Here is a 17350-nt window from a genome sequence, read left to right as displayed (position 1 = left end):
GTCTGAGGCTCCAGGTGTGCTCATCCCTGGATGGGAACTTCTGGCAGGTCCCTGCTGCAGGTGAAGCTCTGGGGCTTGGAGAGCATTCTCTGACTTTTTAGCTCCAGCAACATTTGTTAACTATCCTGAATCATAAAGGAGAGCAGGGAGGAGCTGCTGCTGACTGGGAAGAGCCTCACAGAGCCAAGTGGTCCATTCCCTGTGCAGACACTAGCATTGCACCAGAGACACACTTGGCCCTGCAGGTTTAACCGCACTCAGGAGGAAGACAATTTTCCTGTCTATCATGATATCTCCAAATGTAATGCAGTCTAATGAGACAACACAGATTGCTGGTAAAACACGGCACCAGCACACCCTGGCCCTGCTCCAAGGGCTTTATCCCACTTTATGATGCTGGAGGACATAACCCATCGCAGATAAGTGATATCAGCGGCTTTATCAGAGCCCAGTACCTACATCCCTGCCTCCCCTCACACACCAAGGAATGCATTTCCCCACCATCCAGAGCAAACCACTTGGTCTACCAGCCTCCCCCAGACCCAGCAGTGGTTTCTGGCAGCCAGTGAGCAGTTTATAGCCCCAAGCAAATGCTGACCAGATGAAATCAATGCAGAGCAATGAAATCAGAGGAAATGACCTGTAAACGGCAGGAGTGATTCCAAATGAACCTGCAATTTAGATCCATTGTTTGGTCTGTTTGCCGGTAGACTGTATCTCTGGTAGCTTAATTACTGTGTATTTGTCTTGAGAAGTACAGCTCTAACAGTGGAAGATTTAAATCCAGCTCAGGAGTTTCTGCTTCACTGTTCTGCTTGTTCTCTGCTGCCCAACCCCATTAACTGCTGTAGTATCTCCTTGAATTGACTGTACAACACATTTGGGGGAAACTGGAGCCTTGCTGGAGTCATTCCTTCCCATGAGCTAGAAAGGAATCAGAATTTCATCCTCTGAATTCACTGAGTACAGATTCTTAATTTCTTTGCATTAAATAACCCCTGCCTTAGGCCCTTCTGGCTAAGTCCAGCCTCAGGCAGAGCCCAGAGTAAATCCTCCATCACCACAGAGTCGGCAAGTATTTTTTACCACTTTTACTGCCTTTGCTAAATTGGGAGATCTGGGAATGATCAGGACTTATCTCGGTTATCTGAGATGGCAGCGGAAAGGAGAGATCAGACAGTGCCTGCTCAGTCAGCCAGCACTAAAGGAGCTACGTGATTTACTCAGCCTTATCTCCTAAGGATAATTTCACCAAACTTGCTAAATCTGCCCAGGAAGAACAGACTGAAAGGGCTCGATTATTTTTCAAAGGCCCTAGATTAAATAACAGAATTGGGGATTGGAAATATCATTGAAGTCCAGAGCAGACAGGACTCTGGAAAGGCTCAGCTGTGGTGGTGGGTAATACAGTGAGATGAGAACTGGGGAAGATCTGTTCTTTCTGGGCCTTGAACCAAGGAAATGCATGCACTGATTGACTCAATTACTGCCTGTCTCAGGAAGGCTTGCAGGCTTTTTCTTAGGATCAACACCAGAGAGTAAACCCAGATTCATAATCTTGCAGAACCAGAGCAAAAGCAGTGTCTGATGGTGTTGTGCAGTGTCCTGTCGCTGCTGGGCAGGGACTGGGAGCGCTGCCCAGGGGCAGGCAGGGGGCAGGGGCTGCAGGAGCGCAGGTGTCAGCTCATCTCATCCCCTGTGCCGTGCCCACATCACATCACGATGGCGCTGCCGGGGCTCTGACACGCTTTGCTCGCTGATGCGGCCACCGAGCCACGCGCGGGTCCCCGCTCCAGCCGCGCGTGCGGCGCAGATGAAAAGGCAAATTGATGCGCTCCTGCCAGGGTGCATCCGCGGGATTCCTGAGAACCGTTCCAGCAACGCTTCTTCTCTCACAGAGCAGCTTTGCCTTGCACTTCCCGGGCCTCTTTCTGCCAAAAGAGAGAGGTCTTGGCTTGCAGGACCCTGCCACAGCCCCTCAGAGATGCTGGTGCAGAGCAGAGCACCTTCCCCTGCCCTGTGCAGGGGGCTGTGTTTATCCATTCCCCCCGGGCTTCTGGAGCACCCCAGCAGCCGTGCCCTGGCTGGAGGGTGTCGGGAGGCTCTCAGCAGGACTCTCCCCACTTTAGGCGGAGTGATTCCTCATCACACTCTGTTGCACTTGTTTGTGCCCTAATTGCTCTACTCCCTTTCTGGTTTGTCTTTCCAACTGACGCTCACTTTAATTGGGATAAACATCACAACTCCTCCCACGACAGACTTCTGTGTCAGCACTCTGGGGTTCCTCTTTCCTGCCTGCTCTCATCTTGACCTTCCCCTTCAGGAGGATGTTCACACACTGCTGTTGGTTTGGGGCTGAGGCACTGAGCTGGAGCCATCCCCTTTGCAAACCCCTCATTGACAGCCCCGGGTCAGTGTCCCACTCAGCCAGGGCCCCTTCACACAGCAGGGGGGAGGAGAAATATCAGAGTAAAACCCCATGTGGGAGCTGCAGTGCTGATGTTGGGTGACTGTAAATCACTGCTGTATCCTCAGGGGCTGCAAGGAGATCTACCTTAGGTCACACAGAGTCAGGAGCTCTCTGGGATGTAACATGGTCCTGGGGACTGCCGTGATGGGGAGGAAGTGGCCTCAGTCTGTGCTGGGAGTCCCAGCCCCTGCACTGGACTGGGCAGCTGCTCATCCTGCCCAGGAACCAAACCTGGGAAATAGGCAAATGACACCCCACATCTGACGGTTATGTGATGGCGATGTGATAGTAATGACACAGCATGGATGTGGCCTGAAAAATTCCCCAGCAACTCGACCAAAGTGGCTCTTTGAAGATGTCCTTCTGTCTGCTTTCGGGTAGCTGAGCTGCCCTCGAAATCCTCATGCAGCAAATACCTTTGTAGGCACCTTCCCTGTGCACATTCCATCCAGAGCCTCTACCTCCAAGCCACTTCTCCCAGTTGTCCCCTCACTCCAAGGGAAGGATGCATTGTGATTTTCCAGCCAGGGGCAGGGATGCATCCCCGAGGAAGATGAGGTGGCTGGAGTGGGAAGCTTCTCCGCACAAAGCAGGTTTGCCATCTCCAGCCACTTTTTGAATTTAGATCTTGCTGTTACTTGCAGCAATTTGGCTCACACCGGTCAGCTGGGAAGGAAGGGGTTACTTGGTGACCCAAAGGAAAACCCAGAGCTTCCTCTTGCCATGGCAAGGCACTGAGAGAGAAGGAGATCCTGGAGGTTTGTGCTTTCTGCTCTTTCCAAGGGGCATATTGGAAGAAAGCCATTGACAAGGCAGCTGCCAGGAAAGCAGCATTGCTTTGTGTGTTTGTGTTTCTGAAACTTTTAGTGGAAGCATTTAATTCTGGGGGAAAACCAGCATTGTCACTCAAAACCCCACAGCTGTGCCAGAAAAGGTGGTTTGGGGAGGAAATAAGACACTTCTTGAGAAAACAGACAAAAGCAGCCCAGCTGAAGCTTGCAGCCCACTAGGGAGCCAGGGAGCAGCAGTGCAGGGGAGTGGGATGGCTGTCCATCTTCCCAGTCCATCAGAACTGGGAGAGCATCCTGGCATCCCAACCAGTCCATCCACAGGGGCTGACCTGCACTCACTCTACCCCAGTCCCTGCATCCCTGCTCTGGCCTGGCCCCTCTCAAATCTTCCCAAAATCCTGTGGGCTCTGTCTTTGCTCCCTGCTGGGATGGGGATCACAGTGGAGGAACCTGCTGTGTTTTGGTGTTTTCCTGGGAACGCAGTGACTATTTCAGAGAAAAAACAGAGTCTCTGTCATGGAACACCGCAGGGTGAGTCACGATCCCTGGGTGAAGGGAAGGAAGTGACTGTCTTAAAAAGAAGACATCCAGGGTCTGGGGGTAAGCACTGCCCAAAGTGACAGGAGAAGGCAGCTTGGAAAAGTCTTTGGACGCCCATGTGCGTGTGGGCCTGGCTGCATCCTGAAGGATTCTTTGTGAAAAACCACGGCGAAAATACCAACTTGGGAGCAAGAAGCTGCAAAATGAGGATTTCCTTGGTTTGGACCCTTTTCCTCGTGAGAGCCACAAGCACAGGTCAGGCAAATCCATCTCAGGGGTTCTGGCAGAGCTGTGGAGAGGCTGGGGCTGAGGCAGACCAGGAAGCTCACTGTGGTCATGGCAAAAGCCCAAACTTTTCCTCTGGCAGTTTCAGGGCGGGATCTCTGAGATCTGCTTGTTCCCTGCCATGTGAACGCTGGGAATAAGCGTTCACTCCCTTAATAACATACACTCGTGATGGGGGGTCTTTTATAATGACTGGGGACATCTCACCTCACCACTGCTCACCAGCATAGTGGGTGCACGGGCAGAGTCTCCCTCGGGCTGTACCCCCAAGAAACCTTGTGGGGGTACACAAGGGGGATCCTTCATTATTCCCTGAGGCAATGCCAGGATGGGTTTCCAGCACCTCTCTCTGTCCCTTGCAGATGGCCAGGCAGTGACAGGCCCCAAGCAGGTGACAGTTGAGCAGGGCAGCTCACTGGCAGTGTCCTGCAGCTACAAGCCACGCTACAAGCTCAACTCCAAGTACTGGTGCCGCAAAAACTTCCTCCGGTTCTGTTTGACCTACATCCAAACCAATGGCTCAGAGGTGACAGTGACGGGGGACAGGGTGTCCATCAGGGACAACCACACAGCACACGCATTCACGGTGACACTGAGCAGTGTCACACTGGGGGATGCAGGCCAGTACTCCTGCGGGGTGAAGAGGAAACTGGGGATCAACCAGTGGCACAGCACCAAGGTGATGGTCTCTGCAGGTAACCCAGGGCTGGGAGTAAAGCTGGCTGTAAACTTCCCCCTTTTTCCTCTTCCTCCTCCCCAGTGCTCAGGGCGTTGCCTGGATAGCTCCATTTCCACCCCCTGCACCTTCATGGTTGAAGTCTCAGGGCAGAGACCCCTGGGCAGGGTGCACAATAGGGGGTGTGGGGGTCTCCAAATTGCTCTGATTCTGTTTCCTCTACAGCTGTTTCAAACACAACTGAGGACGGCAAGGCGAGCCCAGTGACAACCAGCCCTCTGTGCTCCAGGGACTGTGGGGAGCTCCCAGTGCTGTGAGTCAGGGCTTGGGATCTGGGCAAGCCCCCAACAGCATCCCCTGGCCGAAACATTCTTTTCCCATGCATGTATCTCCCAGCTTGGAGGCCCCAAGGAGCATTCTGGGTGCAAGACACGCAGCTGGCAGACATACAAGTGCCCCAGTCCCCATCCTCATTCCCCAGACCTTACTAAAGCTCTAGCATAATCACCTTTCTCCTACACAGGTCCCAGCTCAGTGTCATCCACTTCCTGCTTCTCCTCAGCATCAAGGTGCCCACGGCACTGGCTGTAGTTTGTGGGGCAGCCTGGATGAGGAGCCGGTGTGGGAGCTGTGCCCAGGAAAACCCACAGCTCTTGGAGGTGTCTGGCAGCACGAGGGCACGGGGCTGCCCACCCGTCCCAACCACCTCGGAGCCCCAGGGATGCCCTCCTGCCCCCCCGGGCCCCTCCCTGCTGGGGCCGTGCCGCCCGTCACAGCCGCCCCGTGCCGGGAGGTGCTCGGCTCCGGGTGCTTCTGCCCTTGGAAAGCCTCGGCCGCTCCTGGCAGCCCCTGCGCTGGAGAGGGAAGGGGTTGGGGTGCAGAGAGCCTGTGTCTGTTGAGCTGCAGCTGCCAGCTGAAGACAATTTTGCAATAAAGGCTGGGTATCCTGCAGGACCTTGTCTGCTTGTCTGTCTGTCGATCTGCTCCTTCTTTCAGCTGCAGCAGTGCCCGGGATGCCCGTGGCAGCCGATGCTGATGCCCACACCTGTGTGGGGACATGCTGCATTGTGGCTGGGGGGGCATGGGGTCACAGGGGCCGAGCAGGCACCTGCTCCACCATGGCCCAGCTGAGCTTCCTCACGGGGAGAGGAGCCCTCAGCCCCAGGAGCCTCAGCCCTGGCTCCTCTGCCTGATCCACCAAATGCCCATCTCCAGCTGAGCAAGAGCCAGGGAAGAGTGTCCTTCCACAACTGTGCCCCCCACGCAGCAGCTGCAGGCATTGCAGACACAGGGAGAGGCCTGGAGGGACCTGATCAGAGCATGGGGCTCCTGAGCCACAGAGGGGCTGTGCTGGGAACAGCCTGGGGGCATGTGCTGGCAAGAGAAGTGGCTGCTCACCTCCAGCTGCAGCAGGATAAGAGGCTGGGCTTCCCCATTGCATTCCCGTGGGAAGGACAGGGTGGCCGTGCAGGAGCACTGCCCAGCCTCGGGGATTGTCTGGGGTTCAGGTGGTCCCTGTGCCGTCCTGAGCTACCTCCGTGACTGAGTGCCCTGCCTGTCCAGAGGGGCTGGGCAGTGTGGCAGTGAGAGGCAGGCTGTGTTCTGGCATGGGGGCTGTGCTGGAGGAAGAAAGGGGAGCCCCTGAGGGAGGGCACAGGGGACAGTGCACAGCAAGTGCTCTCAGTGACCAGGAAAAGCTGAAACTGTAGGAATCAGGAAGCGCCACAATCTTGCTGAATCTCCAGCAGTAACGGAGGTCATAGCAGGGGCAAAAGAGGAAGCAAAGCCCCAGAGACACCAAACGAAGAGGAGCAGCAGGGCTGTCCCGATGCACGGCCCAGACTACCCTGTCCATGTGGCTCCTGCTGCTGTTTGCCTGGGCACTGCTGCCAGGCAGGGCTGAGTGAGCTGCCGGGGCTGGAGCCCCACACTGGATCCACCAGAAGGAGCAGGAGGTGTCAGTTCTGAAACGCTCCTGTGAGTCCGTGTGTCTCCCCAGGCTCCGGGGCAGTGACAGGGCCTGGCATGGTGCTGGGATTCCTGGGGGAAACCCTGTCGGTCACCTGCACGTACCAGACCTGGTGGGAGACATTGTCAAAATTCTGGTGCAAACCTGCTACAAGTATTCCTCCTACCTGTGCTGAGGACTTTGTCATCAGCTCGGCGTCGAAGCCTGAGGTGCAGCAGGGCCGGTTCTCCATTCGGAACAACCACACACACTGGGCATTCAGGGTGACTGTGCAGGGTCTGACCAAGAGGGACACAGGCAGCGTCCACTGTGGGGTGGGAACGGGCTTATTGCAGATTGTTGAGATTACTGATGTGGAGGTGATTTTATCCCCAGGTCAGTTCTTGCACAGTCCCCACACAGCAACAATGACCACAGGGCTGGGTGGCTGGGGCCCAACTAAGGCAGGAGGTGTCACCCTGAGTGTGGGGGATGGAGAGGGACAAGGCGTCCATGTGGCACCTGCTGCATTTGTCCCTCCTCATCATCTCCAACCCAGACAAGCACACACACCTGTTGTTCATAGTGGCTGTGGATGTGGGCACCTTGTGGTGAGGGGTGTGAAGGGGAATGTACCTGCTGGATAAGAATATTTCTTTGGAGGTGATCGTGTTCTTATGTCAGACTCTGCACGTCTCCCTCTCAGCAAGAGTGACCCCCAGGCTGGGGAGCCGGGGCCCTACTGTGGGAGGAGGTGTCACCCTGAGTGTGACAGGGACACGGTGCTCGTCTGGCACCCGCTGCATCCATCCTTCCCCTGCCTCTGCAACCCCGACGCTCTTGCCGGACGCTCCGCAGGGGACCCGCGGCACTTTCCGCTACTTCCCAGTGCTGGCCGGGCTGCAGCTGCTGGCGCTGCTGGCCATGAGCGCGGCCGTGCTCTGGGTCAGCCTGCGGGACCGCTGAGCTTCCGCCGGGACCCCACGGCCGCGGCCGGTGCCGCTCAGCCCGGGATTGCCCCGGTCCCGACGGCGCGGGCGGGAGCGGCAGCAGCGGGGCCCCTCCGGGCCCTTCCTGCCTCTCCCCCCCGGCTCCAACAAACGCTCCCCGACACTGCCCCTCGTCCCCCCCTCTCTCCGCCGGCTCCCACGGTCCGGCAGCCCCGAGAGTCCCCGCGCTCCACCCGAACGGGGCGGAGGTTGCCGCGGGGGCGGCCGCGGGAGGGGCCCGGGCTCGGCCGAGAGGAACCGCGAGCGGCAGCAGCACGCTGAGCCCCGGCGTCCCGGAGCGGCCATGCAGCTCCTGCCTCTGCTCGCCTGGGCGCTGCTGCCAGGTAAGGCTGCGCCGGAGCTGCCGACTGCCGGAGCGGCCCCGAGAGGGCGGCCCCGACGGGGACAGGTGTCGGAGCGGCGGCGGCACTCCCGCGGCTCCGTGTGTGTCCACAGGCTGCGGGGCAGTGACGGGGCCCGGCACCGTGCAGGGATTCCAGGGCGGTTCCCTCTCGGTCACCTGCACGTACCCGCCGGGCCAGGAGAAGAAGCCGAAATTCTGGTGCACTCCAGGAGCAACAATTTATACCTGTAATAAGGACATCGTCGTCACCTCGGAGTCGAAGCCCGAGGTGCAGCGGGGCCGGTTCTCCATCCGGGACGACCGCACACGCCGGGCATTCACGGTGACCGTGCATGGTCTGTCCAAGAGGGACGAGGGCACCTTCCGCTGTGGGGTGCGAACGGGATCATTACAGTTTGATGAGAGTGCTGTTGTGAACGTGATCGTGGTCTCAGGTCAGTCCCTGCACGTTTCCTCCATGGCAAGTGTGACCACAGGGTTGGGGGGCTGGGGCCAATCTAAGGCAGGAGGTGTCACCGTGAGCGTGGGGGGTGGAGAGGGACGAGGTGCCCGTCTGGCACTCCCTGAATCCATCCCTCCTTCCCATCTGCAACCTCGACTTTCCAGCCGGAATAACCACACACACACACCTGTTGTTCATAGTGGCTGGGGAGGGTCTGACCAAGCAGGATGTGGGCACCTTGTGGTGAGGGGTGTGATTGGGGAATATACCTGCTTGATGCGAGTGCTGCTATGAAGGGGATCGTGTTCTTGTGTCAGACTCTGCATGTTCCCCCCACAGCAAGTGTGACCCCCACGTCGCGGGACTGGGGACAGACTGCAGAAGGAGGTGTCACCCTGAGTGTGACAGGGACACGCTGCTCGTCTGGCACCCGCTGCATCCATCCTTCCCCTGCCTCTGCAACCCCGACGCTCTCGCCGGACGCTCCTCAGGGGACCCGCGGCACTTTCCGCTACTTCCCAGTGCTGGCCGGGCTGCAGCTGCTGGCGCTGCTGGCCATGAGCGCGGCCGTGCTCTGGGTCAGCCTGCGGGACCGCTGAGCTTCCGCCGGGACCCCACGGCCGCGGCCGGTGCCGCTCAGCCCGGGATTGCCCCGGTCCCGACGGCGCGGGCGGGAGCGGCAGCAGCGGGGCCCCTCCGGGCCCTTCCTGCCTCTCCCCCCCGGCTCCAACAAACGCTCCCCGACACCGCCCTTTATCCCCGCCTCCTCTCTCCGGCGGCCCCCTCTCTCCGGCAGCCCCGAGAGTCCCCGCGCTCCACCCGAACGGGGCGGAGGTTGCCGCGGGGGCGGCCGCGGGAGGGGCCCGGGCTCGGCCGAGAGGAACCGCGAGCGGCAGCAGCACGCTGAGCCCCGGCGTCCCGGAGCGGCCATGCAGCTCCTGCCTCTGCTCGCCTGGGCGCTGCTGCCAGGTAAGGCTGCGCCGGAGCTGCCGACTGCCGGAGCGGCCCCGAGAGGGCGGCCCCGACGGGGACAGGTGTCGGAGCGGCGGCGGCACTCCCGCGGCTCCGTGTGTGTCCACAGGCTGCGGGGCAGTGACGGGGCCCGGCACCGTGCAGGGATTCCAGGGCGGTTCCCTCTCGGTCACCTGCACGTACCCGCCGGGCCAGGAGAAGAAGCCGAAATTCTGGTGCACTCCAGGAACAATTTATACCTGTGGTGAGGACATCGTCGTCACCTCGGAGTCGAAGCCCGTGGTGCAGCAGGGCCGGTTCTCCATCCGGGACGACCGCACACGCCGGGCATTCACGGTGACCGTGCATGGTCTGTCCAAGAGGGACGAGGGCACCTTCCGCTGTGGAGTGCGAAAGGGATCATTACAGTTTGATGAGAGTGCTGATGTGAACGTGATCGTGGTCTCAGGTCAGTACTTGGGGGTTGCGGGTCCCCCAGGTCCAGCATGCATGTGTCTCCCTCCAGGTGCTTGCAGCAGGGGCTGCAGTGGGGGCAACCTGGAGCTAGTGGGTGCCCATGCAGGTGGGACAGCCCCAGGATTCGTCACCAGAGTGCAGTAGGTGCCACCATCACTCATTCCCTATTCCCAGTTCTCTCCAGATCCCCCTCTAGGCACCCCAGGATCAGTCACCTCCATTACTGATGTGCACTGTGCTCTCTGTGTCCCATTTTCTTCCTGATTAGCTTTTGCTGGCCTTGTCTGTGCCCTCCTTGCCTTACTGCATAACACTGGGGAGTTCCTCACCCCGCTGTGCTGCCCCATTTCCCACTTGGGACAGGCAGTGCCTGTGGCACCAGGCCCTGGGCTTAGGGAACATCCCTCTCTATTGCCTTGCCAGGTATCAGCCAGCATGGCAGCACAATATATACGTGGGGTTGTTGTGTTAGTACTAAACTGGGCATGGGGTGCCCAGACCCCCTTTCTGCAGGGTGAATCTGTTTTGTGCATGTTTGGGGGGGGGACTGAAACTGAAAAACCTTGTGGACAAGGGAAAGGTCTTACAGCCCTCCGACCTCAAGGTGTGTCCTCTGGATGTGGCAGAGGGGACCCGGATTCTCCTGCTGTGACAGTATATGGGTCACTTCTGACTCACTGCAAGACCCACAGCATTTTTCCCCACAGAGATCAACCAAGCCTCTCCTCTTTTTGTTACAGCTTCTTCCACACTCCCGTCATCGACCTCCACCACCACCACATCCCCTGATCTCTCTCATTCTGTAACAGGCTGCACACAGGCAGTTTCCCAGGAGGAAATTGTGCAATCGACATCAAATCCCTCCACCCCTCAACAGTGAGTAGCAGCTCCTGCCTACAGCAGCCACTTTCCTCCGTCAGCTCTTTGGTGCAGCTGGAGCCCTGCAACCATCGGGCTCTTCACACTTCCCTTAAGGATCCAGACCTCCTGTTTTTGCCTCTAGAGACCACTCCACATGGAAAAATTCTTCCCTGTGAGAGTGGTGAGGTCCTGGCACAGGTTGCCCAGAGAAGTTGTGGATGCCCCATCCCTGGAAGTGTTCAAGGCCAGGCTGGATGGGGCTCAGAGTAACGTAGTGGAAGGTGTCCCTTCCCATGGCAGAGGGTTGGAACTGGATGATCTTTAAGGTCCCTTCTGATCGAAACCATTCTTTAATTCTGTGACAGTAATTCCGGTGCCTCTAGTCACATGGCTCTGGCAAAGCCCTGTTTGTCCCCTGTCCATCTTGCAGCTTAAGCAAGACGTAAGTTATTGCCATGGGAGAAGTGGTTTCTGCCTGCAGCACTGACCCCATTTCCTTCCCCAAAACTCAGTGAGACTTTTTGTGGGAAGCCAAGTGCTGCCAGTGCCCTGTTCTTCTTTGTAGTTACACACAGCCTGGCAGACATAGTTAACAAAGTGTGAAACCCGAGTGTTAGATGTTCTCCCCTTCTCTCCTGCCTGTGGGAGGTGTTGCCAGCAGCAGACAAAGCTGAGACTCCCCATCAGCACACTCAAGGGCGTGCTGGCTCACTGACCTTTCCTGCTTACCCATTACCAGCAAGGCTAACAAAGAGTGGAGTTAAACCAGAGCAAACGCAGGAACCCATCCTTAAATCACTGAAGATGCAGCAGCTCTCAGACCCGAGCGTCGTTTTGCTTCTGCAGTTTTTGGTTTGCTCTGCTCCATGCCCAGCTGGCAGCCTGACCATCCCATGCCTGCTGTCCTCCCTCCCAGGGCAAGCCCTGCCATGCACAGCTACTCCCTGTGTGACCCACAGCTGCTTCCTGCAACCCTGCTCCGTGCTGGTTCCTCCTGAGAAGCGTGACAACATAAACGCTTTCTTTTCTTGCAGCTTGAACATGGTTGAGCACATCCTCACTCCAGCCATTGGCGTGGTTCTTTTTTTGCTTGCAGTGGCTGCTGGTGTTCTGGTAATACTCTCCAGGAAGAAGAAGAAGGGTGAGTGAAGTTGTCACGGCCACACACATCCTGTTTCTGTACCAGAGCCTGCTCGCTCTGCTCCACTTATTTTTCCCTCTGTATTTTGTTTTTTCCCCTCATTCCCTTCCTGATCCATCCAGTTCCTCAGTCCATCATTGAGACCTCCACCAAGGAGGTCTCCTTCCCTCGAGGGAACAGTGTGACCACCCCATGGGTGCTGCTCCCTGGGAGCAGGGAATGACAGCCTTTGGTGTGGCTGCTGCCCAGCACAGAATCTGCTTGAATTTGTCTGGGCTCCATCAGCTTCTCCAGATGGGTTCACTTGCATGGGTCAGGCTTAGACTAGGCTTGGTGCAAAGTTTAAGGCCAGTGTGAAGGATGGGGAAGTACAGGAGGAGACATTGCCAGCTGGCAGGTGGAGCTTTATTTGAAGAACTGCTCCAGTTTAGATGGCTCATGGAGTGTCAGGTTCTTGTCCTGCTTTATGGCAAGATTTGCAGTGGCAGTGCAGTTTCTCAATATGTTTCTTTTCCTCTGTTTTCACTCATGTCCAACCACATCCCTGCTTCATCCAGCCCTTTCCGGAGCAGCCATAGAGATGGACAGGACTCACAGTCTGTCGCCTACAGTAAGGAAAACCTCATAAGTTCTTGGGATTCTGGGCCCCAAGTTCACTTGGAGAGGGGAAACACTGCACCCCGAGCTGCCAGAGCTGCTGCTTTCAGCCAGGTTCATGCCACTTTAGGCTGGGAGGGATCCTGACTATTGTTGAATATTCCCTGGAAAGGAATTTAGGATTGAACTGAGAGGTTTCTCTCCAAGCCTCTCCAAGGGTGGGAGCTGCTTCTCTGGGTGAAACACCCTTGGGAACCTGCAGCAAAGCACACCTGAAGTGGCTGCAGGGTAGCTGCTCCTTGCTTATTGCTCGGAATATATTTTCTGGTATTTTCTACCGGCTTTTGAGGAGGGGCTGGTGTCACTAGAATTTCCCTGGGAAATGTTGAGCTAGCCCTTGCTTCAGTTTTTATTTCCACCCAGTGCTCCTGCAGCCATCTCAGCACCCATCAGGACAGGGAGCAGGGTGGGAGATACTCCCACCCCTGTGGATGCAGGCAGGGAGTGGCAGCAGGGTAAGAGCTCATCCTTCTCCATCAGAAAGCAGACACCTTGAACTATGCGGACATCAACCACGACACGGGCACAGCCGAGAGCCAGTACAGCAATGCTGAGGCTTTCTGCCGCCTGGAACCCCTCCCGACAGAGTACATGGAGGTCAGGCAGAGTGCTCAGGTAGGAGAATGCCAAGCACTGCCAAGCTGGAGGCGGTGGGAGGAAAGCTGGGCTGGGCGGGTGACAGAATGGTCAGCAGGATGGGCTGGGTGGGGAAGGAGAGGGCTGCAAAGGGAAGTGCCAAACTGGGGTGCAAGTGACCCTGGCTAATGTGGGTTCCCTCTTCGGTCCCTGTGGCTGCTCCTGGGTGCTTAAGCATCCCAGAGAGGTTCCAGCAGACAGTGTTTATCTGGATGTGTTTGCTCCACAAAGGATGTTTTTTATGTCCCTCATTTCCCAGCCTTTGGAAGAGGACAGAGAGGCGTTATATGCCAAGGTGCAGAAGCCCATGCCACGGCAGGAGCAGATCTACACCAATGTGCCATCAGCTCCACGGGCCAGTGAAGAGCTCTACAGCACTGTGTGCAGCAGATGAGCAAGCACCCGGCCCCACGGGCTGTTCCTGCTGCCAGCAGCACCAGTGGGACTTGCACAGAGGACATGGGGTTGGTGTTCTGCTCAGGCAGGAGCCGGCTCGACAGCAGAGCTGCTGCTCTCTGAGACTTGGGTGTTTCTTTGAAGCAACATCAGAGAGGATGAGGTTGTGTGGAGGCACAGAGAGAGCTGAAGATAAAGTCATCCCTTTGCACTTGGAGTCCTCATCCGTACAGCAGTGGTGCTGGGAATAAAACTCCCCCTTGAAGTGGGGTAGTCCAGACCAGAGACCCACCAGGCAGGATGTGGGAGAGGTGGGCAGGGAAGGTGAGGCTGGCTGGGGGTTGTGGGTGGGCTGGCTCCCTGTGCTGAACACTCATCCCACTCACTCCTTTGGCTGCATTGCTCCTGTGGGCTCATGCTCCCAAACCCACTGGTTGCCTCAGACTGACATTTTTTCATGCTGATGCTAGCTGGCAGCTCCTGGGAACCAGGACTGTGGGAAATGTTATATCCAAGTGCATTTGCTCGTGTGGAGGGTGAGGTGTTATCAGGATCTTGGTGCAGAAATGGCCTCTCCCCCAACCCCTGGTCCCACAGGCACCCAAGGGGTTTGCTCCTGCTCTTTCTCTCCCTCCACCCCCAAGGACCCCCAGCCTGGAGCACACAGGTGGATCACCTTGCTCTTCTCTGCTTTGCTGGTAACTATTTTCCTGGCACCCACTAAATACCTTCTGTGTGCAGTGTCGCTGCTTTATCAGTGACACCGAGAATCTGATAGCATTGCCTGCGGTGTGTGACTGTGTTTGTACACCAGGTTCCCACCTGCTAAGGGGTTATTGTAGAGTGTCACCCTGAAAGCAGGTCCTGCCCCTTGCTGGTGCCTCTGGCAGTGTAAGAACTCAGATCTTTAAAGACAAGGAGTCTTGGGGCTCCAGCACAAACCCACAGCCCCACCACCAGCTGCTGCAGCATCACTCCACACTGGAACACTCCATGGAGTCTTGCCCCCTGGCATGCTGCTGTCCCCACTATCAGCGTTCACTCTTCTCCTGCCCAGTGCCAGGCAACTCATCCATCCACTCCTATGAAATCCATAGGGATGGATGTCCATTTGTGATGGGCTGGGAGCAGAAAACCTGAGCTCTTAAACATACATGGCTGTGTGCAAGTGGTTTTGCACAAAGAGGTGAATTTTCCCTTGCCAGTGGGAATTTGGGCACTGTAGCTCTCTGCAGCCAAGCTGGTTTTTCAGGCATGCTGATTTACACCACAACCAGGAGGAAGTTGAGGTGGGAACTTCTCACTCTCTACAAATACATGACAGGAGGTTGTATTCAGGTGAGGGTTGGTCTCTTTACCCAGATAACAAGCAACAGGACAAGGGGAAACGGGGCCACAAGGGGAAACAACTCCACAGGTTGTGCCAGTGGAGGTTTAGATTGGATATTAGTGAAAATTTCTTCACCAAAAGGGCTGTGAAGCCCTGATACGGGCTGCTGAGGGAAGTGGTAGAGTCACAATCCCTGGAGGGGTCTAAAAGATATGTAGATGTGGCATTTGGAGACATGGTTTAGTTGGGGCCTTGGCAGTGCTGGGTTGATGGATGGTCTTGATGTTCTTTGAGGTCTTTTGCAACCTAAAGGATTCTAGGTAGGGAGCCTTTTCCTGCTGATGTGGAGATGCTGAGGCAATCTTGCAGCCTTTAGCCCTTGAGGCATGGACCAGATTGCTCATTGCGAAGGGGAAGCCCTCCCGGAGCTCAGCAGGCTGCTCAGAGCCCTTCTGCAGCCTGGGAAGCCCCCTCACCAAAACCTCTTCCTCTTAAAACCCTCAGGGGCATGGAGGCTGCAGTGTTCCCTTGGCTTTGTCAGCAGAATCTGCCCACAAAGTTCACAGGGGATCATGGAACTCCCAGAAGCTGCTATCACCACCCAGCCACTGCTTCCTATTTCCTCTGCTGAAGTACTTCACCCCCTGTAGCCTTTACAGGGGAAAGGCTGAGAGAGCTGGGTATGTTCAGCCTGGAGAAGAGAAGAGAAGGCTCTGTGGAGACCTCAGAGCCCCTTCCAGTGCCTAAAGGGTATCCAAGAGAGCTAGAGAGGGACTTAGAACAAGGGCTCAGACTGCCTGGACAAGGGGAATGGCTTCACAGTGCCAGAGGGCAGGGTTAGATGGGATATTGGGAAGGAATTGCTCCCTGTGAGGGTGGGGAGGCCCTGGCACAGGGTGCCCAGAGAAGGTGTGGCTGCCCCTGGATTTCTGGAAGCGTCCAAGGCCAGGTTGGACGAGGCTGGGAGGAACCTGGTATAGTGGAAGTTGTCCCTGTCTGTGGCAGAGGGGTTGACACCACTGGCACAGGCACAAACTGCAGTGCATGGGTGGCCACACCCCAGTGCACACACACACACACACACACACACACACATCCCAGGGCACACTCACATCACTCACAGTCCCCCACACATTCATTCGCAGTCACTCTCACATTGCAAGGTGCACACACACACATTCACATATTCACTTGCTCACTCACATTCTCACACACTCATTCACTCACATTCATTCATGTGCACATTCACTTACATGCTCACACTCACATTCATGCACACACTCACCCACTCACACTCACTCTCACATCCATTCACTCTCACGTTTACACGCTCACACTCATCCATTCTCACTCATTCACTCCCGTTCATTCACTCTCACTCACATCAATCCATTCACACATTTACACGCTCACACTCATCTGTTCTCACTCATTCACTCACACCCATTCACACACACCCATCCATTCACACATTTACACGCTCACACACATCCATTCTCACTCACACCCATTCACTCACCCATCCATTCACACATTTACATGCTCAAACACATCCATTTTCACTCACTCACTCACTCACTCACTCACTCACTCACTCACTCACTCACATCCATTCACTCATTTACACACTCACACACATCCATTCTCACTCACTCACACCCATTCACTCACATCCATCCATTCACACATTTACACGCTCACACACATCCATTCTCATTCACTCACACCCATTCACACATTTACACGCTCACACACATCCATTCCCACTCACTCACACCCATCCATTCACACATTTACACACTCACACCCATCCATTCACACATCTACACGCTCACACCCATCCATTCTCCCTCACTCACACCCATTCACACATTTACACACTCACACCCATCCATTCACACATCTACACGCTCACACACATCCATTCTCACTCATTCACTCTCACTCACACCCATTCACACATTTACACACTCACACCCATCCATTCACACATCTACACGCTCACACACATCCATTCTCACTCATTCACTCTCACTCACACCCATTCACACATTTACACACTCACACACATCCATTCTCACTCATTCTCACTCACTCACACCCATTCACACATTTACACGCTCACACACATCCATTCTCACTCACTCACACCCATCCATTCACACATTTACACGCTCACACCCATCCATTCACACATTTACTCACTCACACCCATCCATTCACACATTTACACACTCACACACATCCATTCCCACTCACTCACACCCATCCATTCACACATTTACACACTCACACACATCCATTCACACATTTACACACTCACACACATCCATTCCCACTCACTCACACCCATCCATTCACACATTTACACACTCACATCCATTCCCACTCACTCA

General features: G+C 56.1%; 4 protein-coding genes across 5 annotated transcripts; all 4 read left to right on the top strand.

Moving 5' to 3' along the window:
• The first annotated feature begins 3043 nt into the window (after positions 1 to 3043).
• LOC138120279 (CMRF35-like molecule 2) lies at positions 3044 to 5712 on the top strand. Its single transcript, XM_069032802.1, has 4 exons — positions 3044 to 4056; positions 4449 to 4781; positions 4988 to 5075; positions 5286 to 5712. The coding sequence occupies exons 1-4, from the start codon at positions 3918 to 3920 to the stop codon at positions 5659 to 5661; spliced, it is 936 nt and encodes a 311-aa protein (XP_068888903.1). The 5' UTR covers positions 3044 to 3917; the 3' UTR covers positions 5662 to 5712.
• Positions 5713 to 6288: 576 nt separating this feature from the next.
• On the top strand, positions 6289 to 7750 carry LOC138120222 (CMRF35-like molecule 6). The gene is made up of 3 exons (XM_069032711.1): positions 6289 to 6655; positions 6762 to 7106; positions 7417 to 7750. Exons 1-3 carry the CDS (start codon positions 6616 to 6618, stop codon positions 7674 to 7676), a joined length of 645 nt encoding a protein of 214 aa, XP_068888812.1. The 5' UTR covers positions 6289 to 6615; the 3' UTR covers positions 7677 to 7750.
• A 171-nt stretch (positions 7751 to 7921) lies between these two features.
• LOC138120271 (CMRF-35-like molecule 4) lies at positions 7922 to 9190 on the top strand. Its single transcript, XM_069032782.1, has 3 exons — positions 7922 to 8043; positions 8156 to 8497; positions 8845 to 9190. Exons 1-3 carry the CDS (start codon positions 8004 to 8006, stop codon positions 9102 to 9104), a joined length of 642 nt encoding a protein of 213 aa, XP_068888883.1. The 5' UTR covers positions 7922 to 8003; the 3' UTR covers positions 9105 to 9190.
• Positions 9174 to 14394, top strand: LOC138120269 (CMRF35-like molecule 3). 2 transcript variants are annotated; one of them, XM_069032781.1, is made up of 7 exons: positions 9174 to 9474; positions 9587 to 9925; positions 10674 to 10809; positions 11829 to 11935; positions 12493 to 12545; positions 13073 to 13207; positions 13488 to 14393. In XM_069032781.1, exons 1-7 carry the CDS (start codon positions 9435 to 9437, stop codon positions 13620 to 13622), a joined length of 945 nt encoding a protein of 314 aa, XP_068888882.1. In that variant the 5' UTR covers positions 9174 to 9434; the 3' UTR covers positions 13623 to 14393. The 2 variants fall into 2 exon arrangements, with proteins under 2 accessions (XP_068888882.1, XP_068888881.1); XM_069032780.1 differs by having other exon boundaries at positions 9355 to 9474; positions 10743 to 10809; positions 13488 to 14394.
• The last annotated feature ends 2956 nt before the right edge of the window (positions 14395 to 17350 follow it).

This window comes from Aphelocoma coerulescens, chromosome 18 (genome assembly GCF_041296385.1).
Source record: "Aphelocoma coerulescens isolate FSJ_1873_10779 chromosome 18, UR_Acoe_1.0, whole genome shotgun sequence".
In the NCBI taxonomy this organism is placed as follows: Eukaryota; Metazoa; Chordata; class Aves; order Passeriformes; family Corvidae; genus Aphelocoma; species Aphelocoma coerulescens.
The sequence above is the reverse complement of the archived record's forward strand: the minus strand, read 5'-3'. Positions and strand labels throughout refer to the sequence as shown.